At 47.6% G+C, this 27,173-nt stretch overlaps 1 protein-coding gene across 1 annotated transcript; it reads right to left on the bottom strand.

Moving 5' to 3' along the window:
• Positions 1-333: 333 nt before the first annotated feature.
• Positions 334-27,167, bottom strand: syt14a (synaptotagmin XIVa). The gene is made up of 8 exons (XM_076160975.1): positions 26,928-27,167; positions 20,627-20,674; positions 17,168-17,320; positions 14,603-14,845; positions 8,441-8,712; positions 7,905-8,354; positions 7,241-7,430; positions 334-2,650 (listed from the first exon to the last, which is right to left on the bottom strand). Exons 1-8 carry the CDS (start codon positions 26,938-26,940, stop codon positions 2,337-2,339), a joined length of 1,683 nt encoding a protein of 560 aa, XP_076017090.1. The 5' UTR covers positions 26,941-27,167; the 3' UTR covers positions 334-2,336.
• Between the last annotated feature and the right edge of the window lie 6 nt (positions 27,168-27,173).

Below are 27,173 nucleotides of genomic sequence, written 5' to 3'. Positions count from 1 at the left end.
AGAGAGAGAGAGCAAGAGAGGAAGTGTGTGTGTGAAAGTGTGTGTCATGTGTGATCTTACTGCCAAAACTTTGTTCACAAGGTGTGTTTCAAAGTTGTGCTGTAAAGCTTTGCATCCGCTTCACACCGTTTAAAGTGTCGGCGTTCAAACGTGTTAACAGACTGATTAGAGATGACGGAGCATCGTGGCCCACGCTGCCACGGGAACAATGGAAGAGAGAGAGAGAGAGAGAGAGAGAGAGAGAGAGAGAGAGAGAGAGAGGACGGGAATGAAGCTGGGACCTTCAGAGAAAAAGTTGAATTATAAATAATAATCACTGAATATTACAACTTTGTTCTCAAAATCCAAATTTTCCCGACGCCGGCGGAGCTGGGCCTTCGTTCTGTCGCTCTCATACTTGTGTTACTTTCTCTTAAACATCAATCGAGCAGCCATCCAGCACAGTATTGCTCACAGAATGGGTTCATATCTGATACACGGTTTGACATTCTCACCTATTTGTGATACAAAAATATATATTCAAACATTTATACAAAGTCGGTGGTAAAACAATCAAGAAGTGAGTCACGTTCCTATAAACGGTTAAATTCACAACTACCTATATAGCACGACCCCCCCCCCCCCCTTTACTGCACCTCTCCAGCTACCACACACACACACACACACACACACATCCACTTGGTGATCACTGCACAAAGCGAGCGTTCACCACGACCACAGGCACAGTAAAGAGCGTATGAATCTTCTGTTGTCTGCAAATGAAATATAGTGAGAAAGTGGCGGCGGGCTGGAAGGCGACCGCTTCCTCCCCGCACGCATCAGTCAGCGCCGCGGCTCCGGCAGACACGTTTTATTTCTCAGAGTTTAATTTACATCCCGTCACTGAGGCCGACTGGACGAGGCGTGCAGGTCTGTGATGGGCGGCGTTCAACTGACCGGGACCATTAAGGCGAGGAGGGGACTGTGTGTGTGTGTGTGTGTGTGTGTGTGTGTGTGTGTGTGTGTGTGTGTGTGTGTGTGTGTGTGTGTGTGTGTGCGTGTGTGTGCAGCTATAGCACCACAGCAGGTAAAGGAGTGTGGACATGTTCTTCCTGCCTGATTGTTTCCTGTGCTGTGTCTTCCGTCGTGTCCTGTTGTCAGAAAGCAAAGATCACGCCACCGTCCATCCAAACTAACTACCACATGTTTCTATACGATATCTAACACACTCAGTCTTTCAGCGCTAAGTGAAGTCGCTGACGGAACTGCATCACTACTGGAAATCATCTTTGTTTACTTGATTTGAGGTTCAGAACGCAGAGTGAAGCCTTCAGAGACGCTTCAACGCTCCTCCATCCCCAGAGACGCCTGCACACGTACGACACATTAGCTACGTTCACATGCGAACGGTCCGGAGTTAGCCTAAGCCGATGACTTAATCAGGCTAAGCTGCTCCGGTGGTCCAAGCTGATATTGGCTAAATAATTCAGGATGTAAACAAACACGTAAACATTCCATGAACCAGAGTTTGTTTGTCAGTTTGTGGCATCTTCTGATGTCGTACATTCAGTCTGAGCGCCCGTCACCGTTGGTGTGTTACTTTCAGCTCGCTAATCAGGTAGCTAGCTGCTGCTAGGTTTCAGCAGCAACATTAGTACTTGAAATATGATTAATAAAACTAGGTTAGTATGAGTGAGTGACAATCTCACACAGTGAACTCCTAAAGTGAGAGTGTCTGGGTTGTTACAGCAAAAACAAAGAGGATTCTGGCTTCTGAAAGACTAAGAGATGTTTAACTGCTCTCGCTCGCTCGCTTTGGCTGATTTGATCACGTTCAGGTTGAACAATTGTGCAGAATCGCCGCCAAACTCAACATCAGGAGTCAGGATGATGTCAGTCAAGCAGGGGGAGCACACACCCGCACAGTCCTGAGAAGAGATCAACCAGAGCACACGTGTCCTGTGTCTGCCTGCACTCATCTAACCTAAACACAAGCACAACCTGCAGAAGGCCAAAGTTCATTATCAGACAGACAGTGGCACAGCACATGGCGTCACACTGAATGAAACATGATCTCTGGGATGTGGCGGTGATCGTTTAGCACCGTAGATGGAGGCAGCGTCAAACGTGTCAATCTCGGGGATTACCTCTTTAAATGACAGACATCCGGTGGGACTGCCAGCCAGTTTACAGACTTTGCCTTTAAACAGCAAACTGAACATCTGAGCGCAGACACAGGAGGTTCTGCTGCTTGTAGCCGATGGCCGCTCACCCTGGATCCTACAGTCACACTGGGCTGTCTGTCACGTTCACGCCCGGCTGAACGCTGCAGCTCGGTGTTCACTGTCCCGTCTCCGTTAGGACTCTAACAGACTGTGCCAGCGGCAGACCTGCTGTCCTTTGGACTCCTTCATCTGAGTCCAGTGGGTGAGCTCCTCCTCTCCTGAGCTGTTGAGGCCGAGCGAAATCCAGCCGATCATCTCCTTGCGCTTCATGCTGCGCTTGTTGTAGACGGAGAGGATGAGCGTGACGTCAGACAGCTGGAACAGAGCTACCTGGAAGATGAAGGTCTCCTTGTAGGTGGGGTTGGGTTGTCCTCGACAGATGGATGTCTTACACTTGGACATCTCGTGGCCCATGGAGTTCAGTAAGGTCAGCTTAACGTACGTGTCTAAACGGGAACCAGGAGGAGACAATCACACATTCAAACCCTCGTTTAACACCGCTGTGCCGTTTACAGTGACTTACTGTTGACTCATACTGGGTTCAAACAGAGTAACTAATGTAGGAGCTGTGCAAAATCCTTATGTCGCCCTTCTGCTTTGAGAAGTAAAGCAGCAACGATGCTTTGAAGAGGTGGCGTGTTTGTTCTGCAGGGAAATGATGCATTCTCTCCCTTTCCTTCCTGTAATAATGTAACTGTAGGAGATGCATAACTGTGACCACATAGGGAGCAGCTTTCTCCTGATCAAAAGCAAAGAGCAGCTGTGAACGTTCGTGATAAAAGAGAGCAAGAACTCGCAGGGAGCAAGGAGCATTAATTCAGGCTTGTTGCTATGCAACTACCTAACCTGAAGTAGGGAATAAAGTTAAATATAAAAACGGACAAGAAGAAGTTTGTTATTCCTCTGCCTGTGCTTAAAATAGAGGGAGAGGAGCTGGAGGAGGAGCTGGAAGTGAAGCAGGCGATGTGAAGCAGGCGATGTGAAGCAGGCGATGTGAAGCAGGCGATCAGGAACCGCGACAACGCTCCAACGCCAAAGTCAAAACACCACGCAAACGTCTAGAGGCCACAGCTCACACATGTAGAAACACACACACTGCAGCACCGTGGCTCAGGCCTGATGGATGTCACGTCATCTCACAGCTTATGGGGACGTGACTCCTTTCAGACGGCGGCTCGTACGGTCGGATCACAGGGGGAAGAGGATTCACCTGAGCAGCATTCAGGAATTTGGGTCGACTGCAGTTGGGTTGTGCGGATACAGTTTGTGTGTGTGTGTGTGTGCGTGTGTGTGTGCGTGTGCGCGCGCGTGTGTCGCCTCCCACCTTTAATTTCCCAAGTGATTCAGCTCCATTTCTTCATAAATCAGGAGCAAAATCGCTTTCAATAAATCTTCATTAAACCCCAACCGACTTAAGAAAAAAAACATTTAGGGGCATTATGGCGTGATTTAGCATTCACTGTTCTCTTATTCACTTTTCATTTCCATGCGAGGGAGAGAAAAAAAATGGGGGCGCACAAACTGAAGCCTCACAAATCCAGCTGAAAGTAAACGAGGCACGACTGGCAATCACAATGGCTCTTTGAGAGTGTTTCGCCCCTCGTCTACAACCGTACTCCATAATAATGCCGCGTATTATGTTCCCGTCTGAGAGGGAGTAGAAGGAATGAATTGCCGAGGCTTTCATGCCGTCGAGTGCCAGCTGCCTTTCCGACGCCTCGCTCGCCGCCTTGAATCACGCGTTCGGTTGCTCTCTTTGACATAAAAGCACAGTGGAAAAAATAGCCTTGATTTCTTTTTTGACTGGCGCTGAATGGAGCGCCGCAGAGCCGTGGATGTCTTAAGTGGTCAGCAGCGGTGATGCGCGGCTCTTTGGCATTGTTACTGAATGAGAGGGGCTGCGACTGATGATTAACTTGACTCGCAGGCTCGCTACTGTTTTCAAATGGAGGATGGGGGGGGGGGGGGGCAGGGGCAGGGGGGGGGAACGGAGCTTTGGAATTGCTCTGCATCCCTCCGTCGCCGTGTTCGTTCCACTTTGTGAAACGCACAATGTCAATCAAGGCCTTCATAGGGATTTTGCACAGAGAGTCTTTTTTTTTTTCTTGTCCGCCGTTACCAGATGGAGCAGATTTCCTAAGTGTGATTTCCAGACTGTACGTGGAAATGTGCCTTTAACATTGAAACATGTGGGCTAATGGTGACTGTACTCCCAGACCAGCCTGAACACCAGGATCATACAGGATCATACAGGATCATACAGGATCATACAGGATCAAACAGGATCATACAGGATCATACAGTGAGTGTGTATCTGTGGGTTGGACAGCAGGTTAGGTCTTTGACATGAATATTCATTTGCCTCCGAGCTAAAATCAAACACCAGACCTCCTTTGTCTGTTTCATGTCCTGGAAAAAAAAATGTCAAATTACACCCAACGCATGCCAACGTGCAGTGAAGGCAGCCAGCAGTCACAGAGATGCCACAGTTCCTTCAGGCTGGCGATCAGCCACCAAAGCAAACTGGATCGAGCGTGAAAAATGCTACTTCTGGGCGAAAACAACACTTCCAAGCATCACAGGCACAAACACAATGGCAAGAGACGGGATGTGACATGCATAACAAGGTACAAGAGGGGAATGATGATACACTTTGGGAAGCGTGTTTACAGAGAGCTGCGGCGGCGTCTTCATGGATGAGTGTGACGATTATAAAGTCAAGTGTTGAGTCGTGTTGCTAATACGACGACAGACAAACCTGGAGTTACACTGAGGTCTATAGAAGGAGAAGCACAATTTTAGAATTTGCTGATTAAATTCCCAAAGTTTTTCCGGGACTTTTCCACAATCTAATACATAGAGCAACATTTAAATCTCTTATGGTGCTTTGAACTAAACTTGTTATGTTCCTGTAAGTGTGTAAACGTACAAATACACTGAATAATGCGCCTGTAAGTGACTGCATTACTTCTGTGCTGCGTTTGCTGGCAGCTTTGTAACGTTGATAGTAACACAAGCTGTCGGTGAGGGAACAAAGGAACAGATTCGGCTGGTTTCTATGGCGACCTTTTCACCGTCTCTCTGCTCTTTGTCTCGACATCGACAATTTCTTGGCATTGTGACAGTGAGTTGTGAGAGAGTTGTCGCCAGCTAACTGAGTTAATTAGTAATAATAATAATTAAGTCAAATCGGTAATAGAATAGTGAGAACGGAGATTCACCACGTCAGGGTGTCATGGTAACGGTTTCCGGGTGGTGAACTTTAGATGATGCAAGAGCAGATTTACACCAAATTAAGATATCTACATGGATTCGTCAATTTTTACTCGTTATTTGGATTTTTACTCTTTTGTAAAAACAGAAACAAGAGCCGTTTCCCTTCAGTGTGCAGATGTGCTGAACTGCATCCATGAAGACTGAAGCGTGAGGCTACAGGAGAGACAGAGACTCACCTCTGATTATATAAACCTGTCCACCTATCAAGTGCTTCAGACAACAGAACAGCCCGTCTGACAACAAGGTTTGGACAGCAGTAAGAGAAAAGAAACGGACCAAGATGTCAAAAGGCAGTAGGGTGAGAGAAACATAAGAGCAAACGCAAGGGGAAGAGAAACCAGGAGGTCAGGAGGTCAGAGGTCAACCGCTCCGACGCCAAGTTCAACAACAGGGGGGCGTTTGTTGGAACTTGCAGGATCTCTGAAATCAGGAGAGGAGGGAAAGCAGGGATCAGAGGAGAGGAAAGGAGAGGAGAAGCAGGTGGAGCAGCCGAGGAGGAGCCCAACTCGCTCTTCATCAGAGAAGTTACGCAATCATACGCTTCTTTCACATTCCTGTTGCTGATAAGAGACGTGAAGTGCTTATAGGCGTCATGAGAACACACACACACACATGCACACACATGCACACACACACACACACACACACACACACACACACACACACACACACACACACACACACACACACATCTGGTTCTAAGGTCAAACAGGTTAAAGATGTTGTTCACAGCAGTGTTTAGGTGCCGTAGTCGCAGCTTTGCACTTTGTAATCTGACTTACTGATTGAAAAGTAATGAGCTTCCCGACCGTTGTGTTCTGGCTGCACTGCAGAGTGAAACATCTCCACGCAGAAGAGAGCAGATGTTATTATTATATAAGTGAAGATGTAATGATTGCTTGATGAGGCTTCATCTGCATCACTCTAATCGCTCCTTTGTACTCGCCGTCTTCAACCCACGCTCGGCTGGGCTCAGCTCGGCCTTGACAGAGGAGGTTTCGCTTTAATGGAAACGGCACTCGAGCCACGTAGAGGCAACAGGCATGAGGGCGCACAGGCGTGCGGCTCCTCCGCGGGTCAGGTAGGATTCAGCAGCAGCAGGTTTGATTAGGCTGAAGATGTTTCACTCTTCATCCCGTCATTCCAAAGACCTCTTCAGCTCTAAGCGGCGAAGGCAAACAGTCGGCGTGAACGGCGCGACCTCTTCAATCTAAACCTGACGTCTTTTAATGAACAGAAACAACTCATTTAGATTTAAGTTTGACGCGACTGCACAGAAAAACACTGTCTCTGGCTTTAACTCAAAGTAATTGCATGCAAATGAGATCCAAGCAGATATCACTCACAGCTACCGTGGAAACACATCACCGCCAGAAATTAATGACTTTTCAGCCCCCCCGGCGCGCCCGCGGCTATAACGATGGCAACGTGAGTCACCTGCTCGCTCGCTGGCGCTGCTCAAACACTTTTGATCATGTGAGGCGCACACGGCAGCTCAGCCTCTCGGGGCAGCAGCAGGGCATTCACACTCTGACGTTTGCTACTTTTTGTGCTCTAATGGCAAAGTTTAGGATTTGGAATAGGGTTTAAACACTTACGTCAGGGTTTTTGTAACACATTTCCACGGGGCTTCTTCTTGTGATACATCCACAATTTCTGTTCCTCCACTGCTGTCCGGAGCAGAAAGCTGCTAAATACACTCTTTTGCACCGTTGGCCGCCCTTTCAGAAAGCACTTTGAGAACGTTTTAGTGTACTTACTGGGTGGCTTGTTGGCAGTCAGGTTTTTGAAATGGATGCCTTTGATGACCTCCACGGAGAGACGTCCCGTTGTGGCATTGTAGACGAGGCCCACGAGGATCTCTGGTGTGGAAGTCTGACTGACGGACTGGAATGATGAGGCGCTTTCACTGCACGACATCTCAGAGAGGCTGACCTGGGATTCCCCACCCTGAAAATGTGGAGAGACAATCAGGAGAATTGCTCGCTGGCATGTGCAGCAATGTCACGGCCAACGGCTACAGATGCTGGCACAGGGAAACTAGAATAGAATAGAATAGAATAGAATAGAATAGAATAGAATAGTTTCAGATACAAAGTTTTTCACAGGAATTTTTTATCCCTCCAGGATATGTCTATAAATTCTGCAATCATTTCTTTCCTCTTCGATCTTTAATTACTCGTAGGAAATGGTGTTGAATAGTAAATATATCTAAAAAAAATAAAACCTCAAATTTACACTTAAGTAACTGTACTTGGTTGATTTGTTGGCACTGCAGATGAAATCAAGTAACAGAGACACAGAGAGAAGCAGTTTAGATCTCTGCATGATCAGTACAGTGTGAGAGAGTGAACCCATCACCTAACAGGGTCCTCAGAGCTGAAGATCAATCCCACTGTGTAGAGAGAGACAGCACACACTTACTGGCAGAGCACAGCAGGGGTCCAAGATGACCGGCACGGACATTTTGCCCTGCAGGTTGAGCTTGGTGAGGTAGAAGACCTTCTCCCCGAGCACCTTCTCCTTCTTCATCCTCCTCATGCTGTAGAGGCGGAAGCGGATGGCGTAGTTGCTGATCATCTCTGACTCCACGTGGCTGAACCTGAAGGTCTCGGTGAAGATGGGACAGGGGCCCCTCTGGACCCCGGTCTTGGCCCGCTGCTTCTTGGTGGGCAGCAGGACCAGGTGGACCTGCCAGGAGAAGTTTCCGGTGCGCTTGAAGGCGGGGAGGTCCGTCACGGCCGTGATGGTGACGGCAAGCCGCTGCTCCTCCGAGTCGTAGTCGAAGGCCACATCCAAGGTGCCGAACTTTGCGATGGGATCTGGTTCGTAACCTTTGGGAAGCTGTGCTGCTGATCCACGTGCTGACATGTCCTGAGGGAGACAGGAAGGGGACGCTCAGGGTTTTGCTTTGGTCCACCTCTCGCAACAGAATGTGGCTGTAAAGCTCTGGCCCTTACCTCCGGGCTGAGGACGGCGGTGCTGTCGCTGGGGACGTCCTCCTCGTAGCCTTTGTTGAGGTAACTCTCCGTCTCGTGGCCGTCGCTGCCCTCGCTGGGACATTTCCCATAGGACATGTGCGGACTGCCGCTGGTGTGCGACAGATCACACTTGGCGTCTCCCAGGTCGGACAGCGTGCAGGACATCCGCGGAGAGCCGTCCTCGTCCATGTAGGGCGGCGGCTGAAGCTCGTCCAGCGGCGGCGTTCGTCTCATCCTCTGGATGCAGTTGGCTGAGGGACAGACGGAGACCAAGGACCATGACACCTTCAATTACGTTCATATGGTTTGTTACTTGAAACCTTCAGCTGGTTTTCTAACAGCCCACTGCTTTACATTAATGTACTTACACACATTGTACACAAGGAATGACCCGGAACAACCACAGCCTTCTACACAAACACACTGGGGAGCCAAATGTGTGTGTGCAAGGACAAACCTCGACAGCAGTCGTTAGGGGAGACGAGACTATTTTAATCCTTCTACAGCAACAGGAAACAAGGGCGAGAGAGAGAGAGAGAGAGAGAGAGAGAGAGAGAGAGAGAGAGAGAGAGAGAGAGAGAGAGAGAGACTGAGCCGGCGTAGCTACAGAACTCACACCACATCACACATAAAGGTTGAATCTACAAACAGGAACGCACTCACGCCTGGAGGATTATGGAGTTATTCATGTGTGTGTCTGTCATTGTGTGTTTTAATGAGAGTAAACGCTTCATTAGGAGCTTTCACTGCCGAATGACGCTTTGGCTTCTAATTCTCTGCTAAATCCTCAGCAGTGAATCAAACACTTAAGGTACCTGCGTGTTTGTGTTTGTGTGTGTGTGTGTGTGTGTGTGTGTGTGTGTGTGTGTGTGTGTGTGTGTGTGTGTGTGTGTGTGTGTGTGTGTGTGTGTGTGTGTGTGTGTGTGTGTGTGTCCTCAGCACAGATTCCATTCTCACCCTGACAAATGACTCTTATGATCCCTGTCCTCATGAGCGCGGCGCGTGTGTGTGTGTGTGTGTGTGTGTGTGTGTGTGTGGGGAATGTTTGAAACGCGCAGCCTAAATAAAACATCAGACATGCACCATTAAAGGGCTGAACTGAATACGTCTTGATCTTGCTGTGGATTTCACGCCTCTCACCTTTCTAAATGATTCATTCACGTGGAAGGCTAAGAATAAAGCTCAGTGAGCTTCTCTCCCCGACGCTAATAAAGAACCCTGCCTGCTGTTGACAGCTGCATTCTTAAATCTGCCTCCGCTGTCCAATTTGGCTCATCAAACACTGCACAGGCGATGGTAACACTCCCATAGGGACGCCGGCGCAGAGTGTGTGTGGCCCAGTCTGGCTGAAAAATGACGTAATCGACACCAAATCATCGTTCCAGGCTTCTGCCCGACTTGTGGAAAGTTTCCCTCTTCATAATGTCAGCGAGAAGCCGCCTCAAAGTGACACACATCAGTGGCGGCGTGGAGGCAAAGCAGCCGTAACCAAGTGTCAGGCAGAGCTTTGATAAAAAGGAGCGATTCCATTTTGAGCGGCTCCTTTTCCCCGCTGAGCTGTGGGCGGCTGATCCGATGGAAGCACAACTCTATTCCTCCAGCCTGCTAATTGGAACGTTACCACCAATCCCTCCTCTTCCAATTTCATTTCGCTCAGTCACCTTGTTTTGCCTTTCGCGTGTCGGAGAAACTGCCAAACTATAAAAGCCTCCTTTTATCTATTCAACCGCTATTTCCCACTTCAAATGGCAGGAGATACAACTGATGAAAGAGCGGGACAATTCTAGGTTCTCTGGAGTTCTTTTAGTGTCACTGGTTGACAGAAGGAGGCGCCAGTCAGTCCAGGCACAGCGACAGTGACAGAGGAGGAAATTCAACAGGAGATGGTGGTGGCTATCGTATATAACGCTATAAAGAGAAACAAAGACAAAGACAAGGGATCCTTTAAATCAGATGATGTATCATGGCGTCTCTTTGCTCTCTAGTGTTTCGCCGGTATCATGACGATTGACTTTAACCACCCAGCAGTGCAGATAATGAAGTTAATGTGCTGCAGCCTCGTGACCGTCGTTCAGCCAGAAGAGCTGCGGGAGGCTGAGATCAGCTCTCACACACACACACACACACACACACACACACACACACACACACACACACACACGCACACACACACACACACACACACACACACACACACACACACACACACACACACACACACACACACACCTCGTGCTGCTGTCGTCTCATAAACCCTCGTAACAACAGTTTCACACTCCTCTCGCTCTTGTAATCTCCAGCCTGCAGCTCTGTCAGGTGTAACTGAGAAAATAACAGGAACTGATCATTTATTTATCCGGTCCCTTCTTCTACCTTTGGTACGAGCCACCGAAGTGGAATAACAACGAGGGGAAATAAGCAGTTAAAACAAGCGCCTTTATGACTGTGAGGCACCTTTAATAGACTCGGTACAGAGGAAGAGTCCAGGTGTGTGTTTGTTCATCCAGCTGTGCCACTCTCAGCACCTGGAGAACACAAATTGATCTCGGAGTTGATCGGCTTATCTTCCTTTCATCAGCCACGTCGGTGGAAATTAGCTCACAGCTCATTGAACACACACACACACACACACACACACACACACACACACACACACACACACACACACACACACACACACACACACACACACACACACACACACACACACACACACACACACACACACACACACACACACACACACACACACACACACACACACAGAGGAGTCCTGCTGGTACTCTTACTATATTGTGTAAAGGTGTGAAGCAATGTGAGATGATAATTAAAAGGTTTAGCTTCATTTGTGTCTGTATGTGTGTGTTATTGTGTAGGTGAGGGGATTCTTGCTTTGGTCTCACCTCTGCAGTGTGTGAGAGGAAATATGAGACATTGTTATCGTAACAATGTAATGTCTGATTGTGACATGCAGGGGTTAAAAAACGGTGGCCCACGAGTCACATCTGGAGCCCTTAAACATGAATAGTAAGTGTGCATTTTGTTATTTCTGCTCATTTCTACACAGCAGAGTCTCATATGAAGGAGTCTGCAACCTGTCAATCAAATCAATGTGCTCACATAGATGTCAAACATCAAGAGCTTCATTTTTGCCGTCTCATTAACTGCTGCTTAAAGAGACAGTATCCTAAACCAACGTCGTTTTCACTCTGTGTGCACAGTAGTGCTGCAGCAAGGGAGAGACGACTGTGTTTTGTTTCAATATCAAATATCTCCCCTCTAAGGTAACGGAGTGCGTTGATCAGTCTAAGCACACCAGCGACACCCTCTGGTGAAACACGTGTACAGCAGTCAGGTCCTAATTAAGGCCGTAACTCTGCCGTGCTGAAGGATTCACACACAGATGTTACTGCCAACATTCATTGGCTTTTTGAATTGAAAACAAACACAATATATTTATCTTCTGCAGGCTGATCAAACAGCAGAGCAGGATGCAGTGATGTCATGATGCTGGATTCAGTTGCCATGGCGGCTCAGGGAACATATGGACTGTGGGAAGCTCCGCTCCAAACCAAACCGCTCACATCTCAATCTCAATACTTTCAAAACAGCTCCACGTCATTAAATCCTCCCAGCCGTGGAGCTGATTAGGAGGCAGATTGTCAGCGAGTCACGAGCAGCTTTCACTGCTGCTGAGTGAAAACACTATTTGTGAGTTACTGACTAAATATTAGGAGTTGCAGACTTAGTTATTTTTAGGAGTGACTCCAGTTAGAAGCTGCTGCTCGTCCCAAGATATTTCCAGAATTCAGCCCCGGAGCTAAACTGGGTAAAATCACAGTAATGGGACTCTTTTCTCCCATTTCTCATTTTAAGTGGCTTATGGTGCAGAGGCAACACATAACAACCAAGGAAACTCTATTAAACTTTAACTAGGACAGGAAATATGAACACTTAATACTAATTACAGAGTCAAACATGTACAACTGTCCCGACAACACAACACACAGGAGGAAGTGTGAAGCAGCAGCAGCAGCAGCAGCTCCTCAGGAACACGGAGGTTGTGTTTGCATGTTTGTTATCATACAGCGACTCCCTTAATGTGCTCGCTGTTCAAACACACCTAGAGGCACCTGCCACTTCAGGAGACAAATATGGAAACATGCTGACCTGAAAACGCCACTCGTTACACAGATCCAATGCACCTAAACACCTGGATCAGGCTGAGGATGAAAGGGGGCCATCTAGTGGTCAGAGCCAGACTGGCAGCTCTGGCAGCTCTTGCATAACAGTAACCTTGAGGTGTAGAGCTTCTTCACTAATGGAGTCAGAAGCGTGTCATGCACTATTTATCCTTCAGCTACACACTCACAACATGGCTTTAAATAGACCGACACACAGCTGTGGAACACACACTCGCACACGACACCGAGAGGGTTCACACACCAGATACATCCACCAGTTTGGAGCGCTGAGCCTTGATTCAGGCGTAAACGTGGCAGATCCTCGTCAGGCTCAGTGACGTCCGAGTAAAGGTGTGACCAAAGAAAGGACAACGTCACAACAACACACACCTGAGCCTGATGAACGCTGGGACAGGTTCACTATTTACACTACACTATTTTACTCCAAGGTGCTTCATCCACCACACTGTAGGATGTGTGTGTGTGTGTGTGTGTGTGTGTGTGTGTGTATGGAGCAGCAGATAATACTGCTACACATTTGTTTGTATAAAAGACTAATTATCTGATGTGTAGTTGTATTTGTTTTGGTTTCAGCCCATCATCAGTCATAGTGATGAAGTCTCTATCTGACTCTGCTGCTTCATTCCTCCTCATTCATTCAAACCGCGGCTCTTCCTCGCTTCCCTTTGACACCAAACAGCATTTGGCATTTGCATTCTTCATTTCCTGTTAAAGCCTGAGCGCGGCCGTGCAGCCGAGCGTTTTAAATGATGAAGAGTGAGCACCAGGCAGGCTGACCCAGATCGCTCCGGAGCTGCTTTCCTCCTGTGACTCGCTGTGGCTAATGGGTTGCGTCGCATCAAACCGCCTTCCATCCGCCGCTGTAAACACGGTGTGATGGCGAGTCTGGCAGATGGCGGCAAAGGGATGCGTTAGGGGGAAGAGAGAAAAAGATGGTAGACGGTTGACTGTTTCGCAACCCTCCCACGGAAAGAGAGAGAGAGAGAGAGAGAGAGAGAGAGCAGAGCCAGGGCGCCGCTTTGATCACCTCTACGGATTAACTGACGCCCAGGATCAGTGTGTGTGTCTATGTTGTGTTTGTGCTGGGAGGGAGATGCAGAGGAGTCATTAGAGCAATCATGAGATGTGTGTGTGTGTGTGTGTGTGTGTGACATCTAAATGAACTCAGATCTGTTCAATTCTGACACTGTTACCATCTGTTCTGAGTGTGTGTTGGTGAGGAAGTCAGATTCGTCTTCATCAAACTTTCTGTTCCTTGTTTGTTTTACAGTTTAATTAGGTGGTAAGATGGAGACGTCTCTCAGTTTGGATTCACAATAACGATCCGGATTTGTAGCGGAACCTCGTGACATGATGTTAGACGCCTCAGCGTGACTTTACAAGCTGTAGAAGTTCAGGATATTCGTTTGAATTTGTGATATTTGGGTTGGAAATGAATCCTGGGTGCTGGCAGATGTGAGAGATCTCAGGTTTGCAGGCGCACAAAGTCTCTCTACCTCACACAACTCCACATAATCAAACACCTCGGAGAGTAGAAATGAAGAGAGAGAGAGAGAGAGAGAGGGAGAGACGCCTACAACTTATTCTATAATCTGAAGGAAGAAGTCATCTCACAGATTTGCTTTAGTGCCTGAGCAGCTGGTTTGCATCTCTCTCTGTTTCTCTCTCTCTCTCTCTCTGTCTCTCTCAGTTGTGATGACCCTGCTGTGAACCTGGAGTTGTTGTAGCAGGAAATCCACATTTGGGGAATTTTAAATCTATGTGATGTGTTTTTCCTTGTTAATAATTCATGTACGCTTTGCTGGAAATCCATAAAAACAGGAGGAAAAAAAACAGCTTCTACCTCAATCAGTGTGTGTGTGTGTGTGTGTGTGTGTGAGTAGCGATAACCTTCCACACGTAAGAAGCCGTTCCCTCCTCCCAGGTACAAACTCACCGTCGTCAGCTGAGGCGTCGCTGCTGTAGCCGTCGTAGTCTGCAGACAGGGGGCAGTATTTCTGCCGTCTGTCCCAGGTGAAGCTTCTGGCATGTTTGGTGTTGGTGGCCCCTGCTGCTGCTCCTCCTCTTCCTCCTCCTCGGAGGCCCTGCGAGCGGCTGACCGCCTCTTGGTACTGACCGATGAGTTCATCCTCGCTGTCAGAGGACGAGCCCTGCAGGTCGGCATCAGTGTACGGCTTCTCTGTGGGGGGGGGAGAGAGAGAGAGAGAGACAGAGAGAGACAGAGACAGAGAGAGAGAGAGAGAGAGAGAGAGAAAGAGAGAGAGAGAGAGAGAGAGAGAGAGAGACAGGGCCTGTCAGTGTGTAATGGGCTCAGATAACAGCAGCCAGCACCTCTCCAGCTCAAAGGGAGCCCAGGGGAGACGTGTTTGATGGAGATCAGGTAGACTGACAGCCTCCATCGGCCTCTGTGCCGCATCTCACAGGATAGAGAGGTGGATTTATGATGCAACACGAGGAAGAACACAGCACAGATGGAGCTTAAGCTTTTGGAATATGAATCTGAGAGAAATGAGAGACAGATGGAAAAAATCACTTCCAGTAAAACTCCAAGTGTCAATAAAAACTCAAACGCAAACACAAACTAGACTTGAGAAACTCCACTTGACAACGATCTGGAGCTCACAAGAAGATCAAAGGGTCAAAATCTATAGCATTTTCTGACGACCAAATATATGACATCATCAGATCTGAGTGACAGATGTTGGATGAATCAGCGGTGTGTGTGTGTGTGTGTGTGTGTGTGTGTGTGTGTGTGTGTGTGTGTGTGTGTGTGTGTGTGTGTGTGTGTGTGTGTGTGTGTGTGTGTGTGTGTGTGTGTGTGTGTGTGTGTGTGTACAGGTTTAATGAGGGGAAGACGGAGGCTCGTATTGATTTAAGAGCATCCGCTGGATCGTTAGAATGAGATGTGATGTTTGACTGAACAAACACACGGCGGGTCTGAGGGGAGACGAGTCCCGAGTTCAGACTGGAGCATCTGGGGGGAAAGGAGGAATCTGCCAAACTCAATAACAGAGTGGAAGCTACGGAATTCATATGGATGTGGAAAAGAGCGAGAGAGAGTAAACAACAACAACAACAACAACAACAACACGCTCAGGGACTCTGAACATGGAGAGGAGCTGATTTAAAGATGAAGCAGCGAGGGGATCACAAAGACTCTTCATAGCAGCGTGTGCGTTTAGTCTGCAGGTACACACACACAGTACATACATACATGTGTGATGTGTGGTTCTGTAAATGGTTCTTCAGAGCCAGTGTGAGATGATCTGAACTTCATGCTGCACTCTACATCACATGGTTATGATCCTGAGTGGCTGAATTTGCTCTGAATGAGACACAGAGAGCTGAAACTACAAACACACTCACGAAGCAACATACGGTCATGTAATGCATTGGCAGTATCATTTGAGAAGTGTGTGTGGTGATTTCCAAGTTTACTGCAGTCCACAATCTCACAAGCAAACACTTTCAAAATCAGCAAACAGGTAAATGTTCAATGTTGCTCAGATACTTTATGACTGTGACAGAGACACTTCACTCAGCTCACACACATGAAGGCGTCACTAAAACTCACTCTACCGCTCAGGCATAAGGTGTAACTTCATGTTCTGTCCAGCAGGGGGCAGCAGAGCTTTGATATAACCCCACCAGCAACTTCACCAACAGTACATGCAGGCTTTAAGATGTTCCAGCAGCATCCTGACGCTCTGGAAAGATCGTTTATCTCTTAGGTGTATTTGTAAATTGAGTATAAAGCATGAAGCTATCAAATAGTGTGTACTAATCACTCTCTAATTTGTTTCAGATGATACAGCCAGCAGATCGGCTAGCGGAGATCTGTTTTAGCTGTGAATGTGATAAACAAAGCCTGGTTGATAGAGGAACTCTCCCTTCATGTGGAGCCTCAGCACTCCACCTCCCTCCTCCCTCACCTGCTCCTCTCTACTTTCCACTCCAGTTTTGCTGAGTGTTTACCAGCTCTGCCTCTCGGGGCATCGCCGCCTCCCTTTGTCGGCTCCCTGGGATCGCCAACCTTTTCAAACCTCTGAGGCCCCGCGGACGGTGACAAGGTAACAGCCGTTCATCTGTCAGCAACAGTGATCCCCTCGTGGGCTGGGAAAGGCCACGGCCAGGCTAGAGTCAAAGCTCTGCTAACATCTCTGACTCCAGCTCATCCTCCTGTTTGTCTGGATATGAACTGAAGGCTTCCGGCTGTTTACAGACAGAAGACATGAAAGGATCTCTTCTCTTTTCTTCTTCAAAGGCCTCACTGACCCGTGTGTCCCGGTCCGTCTGTCAGCCCTGCCCAGAATCTGTCCACCTTCTACTTCAAACTGACTGAATGAAGAAGCATGCTTACATTAAAGTATTGTTGGTTCATTACTCCCTTGCGAGACTTTCATTCCACTTCATATCCTGCCTGTATGACCCCCCGCCTCTTCATCCTCCAGTAGGGGTGCAACACACAGTTTGAGAGCCACACACTCACATTCCGCCTCACCTTGCACATCCTTGTTTTTCCTGAAGTCTTCCAGGCACTGAAGGCTCCCGGGGCTCTCTAGTGGCAACTTGTTGTTTATGTACAGAAACAGGAGTGTCATGAGGATGATGAAGACTCCGATGGCCGTCAGAAACCCCAGCACCTCTGGAGAAACTGAGACACAGAGTTTAAAGTTAGAGGAGATTGACATTTTACACTGAGTATGCCTTGTAGCTCAGCATAATAATGGTAAACAAGTGAGACGATGGTCAAAACAACGAGAGGCTCATTGTGTAATAAATGAGTGTGCTTCTTAATGAAACTACACTCGCCCACACTGCGTCCTGTCACATCACAGCTGATTAAAGGCTTTGTGTTTATATGCACTCATACAAATCAAGCTACCATCACAGTTAAAACATCAGATCTCCTGCCACGGGAATGTAAAAGATAAAATGGAGAACAGAAGAGGTTTGGGTCTTTGTGCAACATAAAAATGTATTCAATCATCTGTCTGACAGCCACTACAGTCAAGTGAAGCGACTAACATCAGAAACGCTCACGTCAGATTGAGACAAACAGAGAGAGGGGGCGGGGGGGTGGGCGACAGAGAGACAGAGAGAGGGGGGGGAGAGAGAGAGGGGGAGAGAGAGACAGAGAGACAGAGACAGAGACAGAGAGAGAGAGAAATAGAGAGAGAGAGAGGGGGAGAGAGAGAGAGACAGAGAAACAAACGGTTGGTTGCCACGGTAACAGGTTGAGGTGCAGCATCACTCCTGACTCACAGCCTCTCTCTCTCTCATTAAATGCTCCCCTGGCTGCCACACATCAGTAGATTTAGTTCAGCTTGTTCAGAAAGTCATTAAACACACAGAGATCATCGAGTCTCTCTCTCTCTCTCTCTCTCTCTCTCTCTCTCTCTCTCTCTCTCTCTCTCTCTCTCTCTCATGTTCGTCACACATAAGCCTGACCTGCTGAGTCATCAACAGGTGGAGGAAGAGGACGCTGATCTGGACCTTCACACTCTCTCTCTCTCACTACTCACTCCTCTGTGATGAAGGTGGGATGTGTGTGGAAAATAATAAATGCATTTATTCTAGGATTGACAAATAAAGGTTATCTTCTGGAGGTCCAGCCTGTGGATCTGCAGCTGAGTGAGTCGTCTCCCATTATAACAGAACCAAGCCCACCTACAGAACCAGTGACTGTTACATAACTGCCATGTTCTCACTGGGAGCTTAGAGATGAAGATGATCAAACACAGCACAAGAAGAAGAACAACAAGAAACATAATGTGCTATGCAGAGGATGGGTTCTTCAAAGTGTGTGTGTGTGTGTTCTTTAGGGATTGCCTGTCTGCTCGCAGCTCTTCAGTGTTGACTGAACTATTCACAGCACAGATGGAATCAGATCCTGCTCCGTTTCATTCCACAATTGACTCAGAAACCAGAAACTTAGTTTGACTCTTTACTTTGGACTTTCCTCTGTCTGATCTGCTTACAGCTGTGTTGCCTTCACGCTCTGTGTGTGTGAAACCACAAAATCTGTAAATTACATTGTTTATCTTGTTAGTTTGCGCCTCTAAAGTAACAATTGTACAATAAACAGGACTACAAACTGTCTCACCAGCAGCAACTTCACGCATTCATCCTCAATGTATGTTTGTCATGCAACGTGTTTGTTATTGCTGCTAATTCTACTGCTAATTTGTTATCGCGAGCTACCATTACACCGCATATGCTAATATTACAACTAGGAAGCCGCTTAGTTATGGATTGTCATTAATGTGGCTCATTAACATCTTTAAGGAGCCGTAGCTGAGGGTCCACTCACGCTGTACTTGTGTGTGTGTGTGTGTGTAATCTGACCTGCAGGTTCGCGGGGCCGGCTGACGTTCCAAAACCGGAAACAGGAAGCTAACAGGGTTATTTTGATTTGTGGAAAAGCGGGTTAGACCATTCCGGGGGGAAATCATAGGTGGCTTGATTCTCCATTCCGGCTAGTTTGACTTTGGAAGCTTTGCGTTGTGTTCACGTCCCAGCGCCTCTTAGCGTTTGTCTACAGTGAAACCATAATTCACACACGAATTAATTTGCGTTCTTGTATGTCATCTCCTTTTCGAATCTATTATTAATTGATGAATTTACGTTTATTTTTGGTAATTGATGTAATAGTTTAATGGCACAGTCTGGGGCGGGGCTACAGCTATTTGTTTTCCCCACCAGTCTTCTGACAACAGGGACATTATCAGCATGTTATCACCTGACACGGAAGAAGAGCAGCAGAATGAAGAACACTACTACCTTCGTCTTTGTTGTGCTCTCTCATTGTAATTAACAGGGACCAGGACCTCTTCCTCATCAAACCAACACTTCTTCATCTTCACACTCTTACTGTCCTCTGTATTTATTCTGGATCATTGTTTGAATTTTTGCACATCCCTTTTGTCTCTTTGCTGCTTTGTGTCTGCATGGAAACGGTTGCCAAGTTGAATGTCAAACAGTGCCAACCATCTCAAAATCTCAGACACCCACACACTCCACAGGCAGTCCATAAGCACTCTCACCAGCGCTCCCACACACACTCCCACCCGTGTTCACACACAAGGCTTCCAGGCACAAACCTGCTGTGCAGCCACGGCCACAAACCAAACACAACTATACTAATATTAATAAAACATACACACTTACACAACCAGACCCCTGAGCAGGCACACACACTCTGAAAAGCACCCACTTGTTTCATCTCCATCCAAAAGTATGAACGTTGTCATGGCAAAAAGAGCCTCCAAGTGTTCGCCGCATGCAGAAAAAGATGATTTCAACAAGTCTGCTGTTGAAGAGCTTAATTTCACAGTGGTGCCTTTACAGCACAATCACCAACTTCAAGAGACGCCTTCAAATCAACCTGATTACGTCTGATTACTGATTACTCACATTAGAGGAGAGGAGAGAGGCTAAGCTTTTTATTCCACGGTGGCATTTAAAGTTTCTATTCTTCTTCAGCGAGAGTGAAAAGTGCACGGCATCGTTATTGAGATGAGTATGTCTTTAATCTCAGTCAGTTGATCTTCAAACAGCGCTGGAGTCTGACTCAGACCTCCGACTACTGAAGTTACTTTCTGAATTTTAATCAGGACGCATCAATGTTTAATTATGCTGCACTTAAGATCCTGCAACAGCCTCGGTGTCAAAGTGATGTAGAGGGAAACGCTGAGCTCTCAGAGAACGCTTCACTTCAAAAACTTACATTTCTGTCTGAAACTCCAGAAGAAACGACAACTGGATATTAGAACTTTTAAATGTTAAGACAGAAAGCTCACACAGCAAAATGAGACTGGAACAAAGAGCACAGGATGAACACAGTGAACACGGGACAGCTTAACGGTGACATTTAATCATGATGAATGCTAATGATGACGGTGGGATGGGAGGTGCGGCGTGGGGTCAGAGGTCGCCCTCCTCTCTGATCTGCCCCTACCTTTCCTGATGCAGATCAGCTCATGTACTCCACAGTTACGCTCGCCACCTGGAAAGACAATGCATTTCAATGAGACACACTGGGACGGTGGGAACGCAGGACAAACGTCATGGACATTTATGGACATTTCACATTTATACATGACTGCACATTGAGACGTATTAGCAGAGAAGAGAGAGAGACGAGAGACACTGAGGGTCACAGTCTGACCATGTGTTAAACCAGACTGATGGGCTGAGACCACAGAGCTGTCAGTGTTTCTCCTCACTGTAGGAGTCGAGCGGTAAAAGCATGGAGGTTGTATGAATGCTGACCTTTAACCTGTAATTCCTGTGAGCTGAGTGAGGTTACATACAATTAGAATGAAGACAGCAGCAAATGAAAAGTGAAGAATTGTCTCTGGACCACGACTTGGGACAGAACCAGAACCTGTTCACCATCACGTCTCGAACAGACTTTAGTTTAGGTCGATCATCAGAGAGTTTTAAAGACGGCGTTATAAATGGTAAATTCAATTCCTCTCAGCCTCGTTTCAGAAAGCAGGACACCCGGAACTCCAGAGCACTGAAACCCACTGAGGCGGCCTGACTGAACTTTCCTCTGCAGCTCCACATTCTCCTCCAAACCAGCCAACGACACGGAGAGCAGAATGAAACACGTTAACCAGCAGACGAGCCTTCAGACTCCAAAGCTTTACTCACACATGTGGAAGCCTCTGAGCGCCGCCGCAGCCTCTGGGATCTGCACACAGGTTGCAGTGCAAATCGCTCAGGCTGCGTTCAACAGGCGCAGTTCTGAGGTTTGCACCCTTCCAACGAGAAAGAGACCGACGCAGGAAGACGAGAGAGAGAGAGAGAGAGAGAGAGAGAGAGAGAGAGAGAGAGAGAGAGAGAGAGAGAGAGAGAGAGAGAGAGAGAGAGAGAGAGAGAGAGAGAGAGAGAGAGAGAGAGAGAGAGAGAGAGAGAGAGAGAGAGAGAGAGAGAGAGAGAGAGAGAGAGAGAGAGAGAGAGAGAGAGAGAGAGAGAGAGAGAGAGAGAGAGAGAGAGGCACAGAGGAGTCACAGCTCAGACTGACGTTACGCAACATCTAGTTTGGTTTGTTTAGTAATTGCAGGCGCTCGTGTGGCAGCCAGACGGGACCAATGAGTGGATTTTTCTAGGTCAACGCTACATTACAGCATTCGAACGCATCGTTTCAGGAACCTGGGTGGGTGGAGTCGCTTAACACATAACAACTGTGATATGAGGTCTTATACCATAAAAACAAACACTACTGCTAATCTATAAAGGAATCAGTACATATCAAACATGGAGGAACCCACATCTGCCTGCCTGTCCGCCTGTCTGCCTGTCTGCCTGCCTGTCTGTCTGTCTGCCTGTCTGTCTCCAGCTCCTTCCTCTACCCTCTGTGTCACGTGTCTCAGATGTCTGGCTGTGAGGGGAGAGCAGGTCACACTCATTCAATATTAACAGGCTGTCTGAGGCCATAACCATGACAGATGAGTGGTTTAGCTCATTGCTTTTGCCCTTTAAATGTCACACCTATAGATCTTTACCAGGAGCACCAGCAGAGCAGCAGACGTAACCGAGACGATGGTGAATCCTTCGCAATGTTCCACTATAACACCACTTTTTGACAGCGTTGCGATAAGAAGACGTCAAACAGAAACTCGTCATTCCCTCCCACAAACTGTCTGTGGCCCCCTGCTGCTCGGACAGCCAGATGACAGACAGTATTCTAATAGGTTCATATGTGGGAGGAGCACACACTTTCACCTCGCCGTGTTTCCACCTATCAGCCGGGACCTTTGAGAACAGCGGCGCGTCTACGTGACAGGTGTGCGTGAGACTCTGGGCCGAGCCGAGAAGCCGTGAAGCCGAGAAGCCGAGAAGCTGAGAAGCCGAGAAGCAAAGAGCCGCGTTCTCGCCGTTGTCCAGCAGATCGATAGAACAGCTGTGTGTGGGAGGAAGCTGCGTGCTCCTCCACGCCCGCACAGCGATATCAAAAATAACATTCTCTCTCTGAAGGCACAGCATGGCCGACGAGCTCATCCCCCCGAGACGCAAAACCAAAGCAGCTTCTCTCCCGTCTTCTAAACCTTCAGACATCAAAGTCTCCATGTGGACACAAACATCAGGAGGTGCTGTCAGTTGTTATGTGTTGTTGTGAAATGTGTAAAGTGGGAAGGAGATGGACTGTGTGGTGAGAGATGAATAATTGTCACACGTCAGATTCAGACCTTCAACTGATCAATAGATGATTTGTACTCGCCAAGTCTGATCAGAGGAGAGAGAAGACGACAAGACATCGAGTAAACGTCAAATCAGATCATAACTACCTGCTCCTCTCCTTTCTCCAGCAGCCTCACTTGCAGCATCACTGAATGTACATGATGGCGTACGTGAGAGCTTTGACCTATTTGACCTTGTGCTGAGTCTAAGCAGAGTACAGCTTCTGCTCTCATTCCTGGAACCTAAATCCAGGTGAAGCCTGCGTCTTCCCTCTCACAGACGTCTGGGGCCGGGACGCTTTTAGGGTTCGTCCCAGTTTCTTTACAGGGATCGCCTTTACCTCCTTTAGCGCCGAGGGCGACCGCCCAGGGGGAGCGAGGAGACGGATAGGCTGAGGCCGAGCGACAAAGGGGAGTAGGAGAATCCAGGAAAATTGACCTGATAAAGAGATTTTCAGTTATTTGAGGCCAGTGGAGGGCGAGAAATGTATGGCTTTGCTTTCCCTTTAGGTTCTCACACACGCGCACACACACACACACACACACACACACACACACACACACACACACACACACACACACACACACACACACACACACACACACACACACACACACACACACACACACACACACACACACACACACACACACACACACACGGTTTCATTTATTAGGTTACACCATTTCCTCTCATTAAAGGGACAATTATCCACTCAATGTCTTCATAAAAAGATGCAGAGGAAGCATGAGGTTGTTGCTGTTGTCCCACTGGACGTCTCATGTGTCTTCAGACTGAGCCTAAGCCAATTAGCCCAAGAAGCACAAAGAGTCAGGAGGTCAAAGCTCAGCCGGCTTAGCCCCCCAGCTCAAACACACCGCACACGACTTGTGGACTGAAGGATGTCATCACCTTAGCGATGGTCGCTGGGGCTAACGTAGAGTGATTAAGTCGTCAGGGAAGGAGTTGTTTGTCTTGGTGCTCTAACCTGACTGACACTTCCTGTCACTGATGATCTTCCTCTGTTACATCACATCTAAACCGTCGCTCCACATCATCAGACACTCCGTGGCCCCGAGCGATGGAAACACACTTCTAAAGTAGTGCAGCTGATTGGTTATTTTTAGAAGCGACAGTCATGTTTGCCCAATTTAGGCTCTGGTTACACCTCACATTAACATCCGGCACACACTGTCCACATAATGAGGTCAGGACAGAGTCAGAGTCATCAAAGCTTCACACACTGACACTCCAATTTAGAGGAAACACACTGTCTTGTTTCCGGCTCCCTGGAATCTCGTCAGGCTGAGAGCTGAGATCAATAAGTCCACCACATAAAAACCTGCAAGTAACAAAGCAAGACCAACCAGACAACCGGCAAAACACTTCATGTGCAGAAATAATGATGGGGAGAAGCAAAACCTCTGCAGATCAAAGTTCTATCTACGTTCCACAGTTGGACCCGTCCTGACACGCCAGTCCCGCCGGTGGCCGGTCCTGCCGACGGACCGGGACTGTAGTACAAGTCAAATCCAATCTGATAAAGCAGACACCTGGAGTGAAACTGTATGTTCTTGTAAGAGTATGTTGTACTTCTGTTCTGTTACCTACTACAGATTTAAAGATCAGATTCAGTCCCGACATATTCTGAGCTTCAGTTCTGTGCTTCTTTGCACCGTCCTCTCCTCTTCACTGTGTCCCACTTTCAATGCAATCAACACCTGACAGATTTTGTGCAGAAGTGTTTCTCAGACATCAAACCCTGCTCTGACAGGAAATGCAGAACGGTTCAAACTACAAATTTCATGAGTTTCACATTAGTACCTTGAGTAAATAAATTGAATTTGCACTTTGATTATCCCAACAACACACTTTAAAATGCTAAATTAAAGTATCCAACAAGTAGTGACAAACTCCAGAGAAGACTATCCACTGGAAAACGAAGAAGAAGATAAAGTACCACAATCTATTCACATTCTTTCACCATGAAACCACAAAGTGGAGTCAGCAGTGTTCTGAGCAGCAGTGGTGTTATGTTTAGTCTCAGTGTGCAGGAGAATGCATGGGACCACAACTACCAGCCTCTACCTCATCTGTCCTCTATAGCCAGTGCTGCCTTCAAGTGCTGTCGCAAACACAGTAATTACAAGTTCAGCACACACAATCGACCCGATAGAGTGGCACAAGGAGAGTGCAGATTTCCTACATTGAAATAGTTCATTCAGACTGTGGACAACATGGAAACTGTAACAATTTAGGGTCACAGCAGTGTTGTTCTTACACAATGCGAGGTGTGCATGCCCATGTCCACATCTTGTTTACTGTTTTAATAATGTTAAGACAAACATCACCAACTCAATCATGTGTCACATGTCTCATCAGCTGTTCTTCCTCACCAGAGTCATGGAGGAGGATTCTATACTGCAGTTTGGTCCTGATTCCTTCCTTCTGCTCATTCAGGTGTTTTAATGGTCTCATACACACTGTTTTCACTCCCTGCAGGGTTCAAAGCCCTAAATCAGTGCGGCGTTATGAATGAGACTCTGCACCTTGCTCTCCATTCACACTAATAATACCCAGCGTCTGGCAGCCCCGAGGCCCCGAGCTGCTGGATGATCTGTTTTCCTACTTTGCAGGAGTTCACTCCATTGTTCTGCTCTGTGGAGGTGAACTCTGCTGTCCCCCATTCATCACCTGACGTCGTGTCGCCTCGTCCTGCAAAGAGCCACCAAGAGACAGAACGTCCTCACACAGCAGGAGACGAATAAGAGGAGAAGTATCAGGTCTCATTATTGATCATACATCACTGAAATCAGACGGTTTTACTTGGTTTGTGACACCAAACCTCAGCTGTTTGCTTCTTAATCAAAGAGCTGCATAACTGATGGATGGCTCTGGTTGATGTTATTAACACAGGAAGCAAACAGAAGCTGAGCTGAAGCAGCTGTGAGGTTTATGGTCGTCCATCATCGTTTCATTTGTTGCTTTTGAGCAACTCGGCAAACTAAATGACATCATCACAGCTACACAGTGATGGATGAACCTTACTGAGAAATAGTTCATTCATCTCTATCTGCACATTAATATACAAACATATCAGCAAACCCATCAGACAGGTGTGAGTGAGTGTGTTCTTATACAGCAGAACATTTAGATGAAAGATGTGACATCGCTCCACTTTGCCTTGCCAGCCTGCTGTCCCCGCTCTGCTGCCGTTTCAAGTTTTATACACATTTAATATTCTTTAAATGGTAAATAGAAGCGTAGTTCAGCTTCAATTTGATTACCAGAGCTAAAGTCTAAAAGGGCAGTTATGATTGAGCTCTGCCTCGTCCTCATCACTGACATTTACAATGAAGAGCTGTGTGTGTGTGTGTGTGTGTGTGTGTGTGTGTGTGTGTGTGTGAATATTAACACGACTAAAGATGAGTATTGTTTTCATTACTACTTGTTACTTTAAGGCAAAATAAACAGAATCAAACCCAAACTCAAGTCAATCAGCAACTACAGTCACAGTGATCCTACATCAAACTTACTACCAACACAGCAGCCACCCACACACACACACACACGCACGCGCACACACACACACACACACACACACACACACACACACACACACACACACACACACACACACACACACACACACACACACACACACACACACACTCCTGCACCAGTCGAGTCGTTTGTAATTCTATCGGTCGGTTTCAGTCTCTGAGCCCAAACCCGAACCCCCCTCCGCTCCCTGACCTCCCGCTGTGAGGCTCAGTCACACACTCTGATACTTCAAGCACAGCAGGAAATAACAGAACTCTTCCCCGCGAGTACAAACAGCTGATACGCGTCGCTGTCCCTTCAGCACCACACACACGTCGAACACGTTTCTACTCTCACACACAAATCCAGCCGAAAATAAACTTTTACCGATCGAACACGAAGCCGCAGCCATCTTTCCGGATCATCCTGCACTTTTACGGATCGATCAATCGGCCCGACACGCGCCGCATTTCCAGCTGAAGTTAATTAGGAGCGGAGGAGCGGAGAGACGTTATTGGCCTACTTACCATCAATCGCCATGATGTTCTGTTTTGGATTCGACCAAAGCGGGCGGTGAAGAAGGGGGAGCGGACCATTGTGAGGCTGGAAGGAGGGGGGGAGAGGGAATGGTACAGTCCAAGGCAGGAGGAGGACAAGGAGGGAGAGGTGGATGAAAAGGAAGAGGAGGGAGAGGTGGATGAACAGGAAGAGGAGGAGGGAGAGGTGGATATAGAGGAAGAGGGGGAGGCAGAGGAGGAGGGGGAGGAGGAAGA

The sequence above is a fragment of the Genypterus blacodes genome, unplaced genomic scaffold (genome assembly GCF_046128005.1).
Source record: "Genypterus blacodes isolate CSIRO-AG114 ecotype Tasmania unplaced genomic scaffold, CSIRO-AGI_Gbla_v1 ptg000109l_1, whole genome shotgun sequence".
In the NCBI taxonomy this organism is placed as follows: domain Eukaryota; kingdom Metazoa; phylum Chordata; class Actinopteri; order Ophidiiformes; family Ophidiidae; genus Genypterus; species Genypterus blacodes.
This window is presented reverse-complemented; position numbering and strand designations above follow the sequence as displayed.

Bases quoted from the DNA above. Each gene is read 5' to 3' on its own strand.
- syt14a (XM_076160975.1), bottom strand. The intron at 8,355-8,440 runs GTAAGGGCCAGA...TGTCTCCCTCAG, and splicing joins CCGCCGTCCTCAGCCCGGAG to GACATGTCAGCACGTGGATC. The intron at 7,431-7,904 runs GTAAGTGTGTGC...CCACATTTTCAG, and splicing joins ACCCCTGCTGTGCTCTGCCA to GGTGGGGAATCCCAGGTCAG.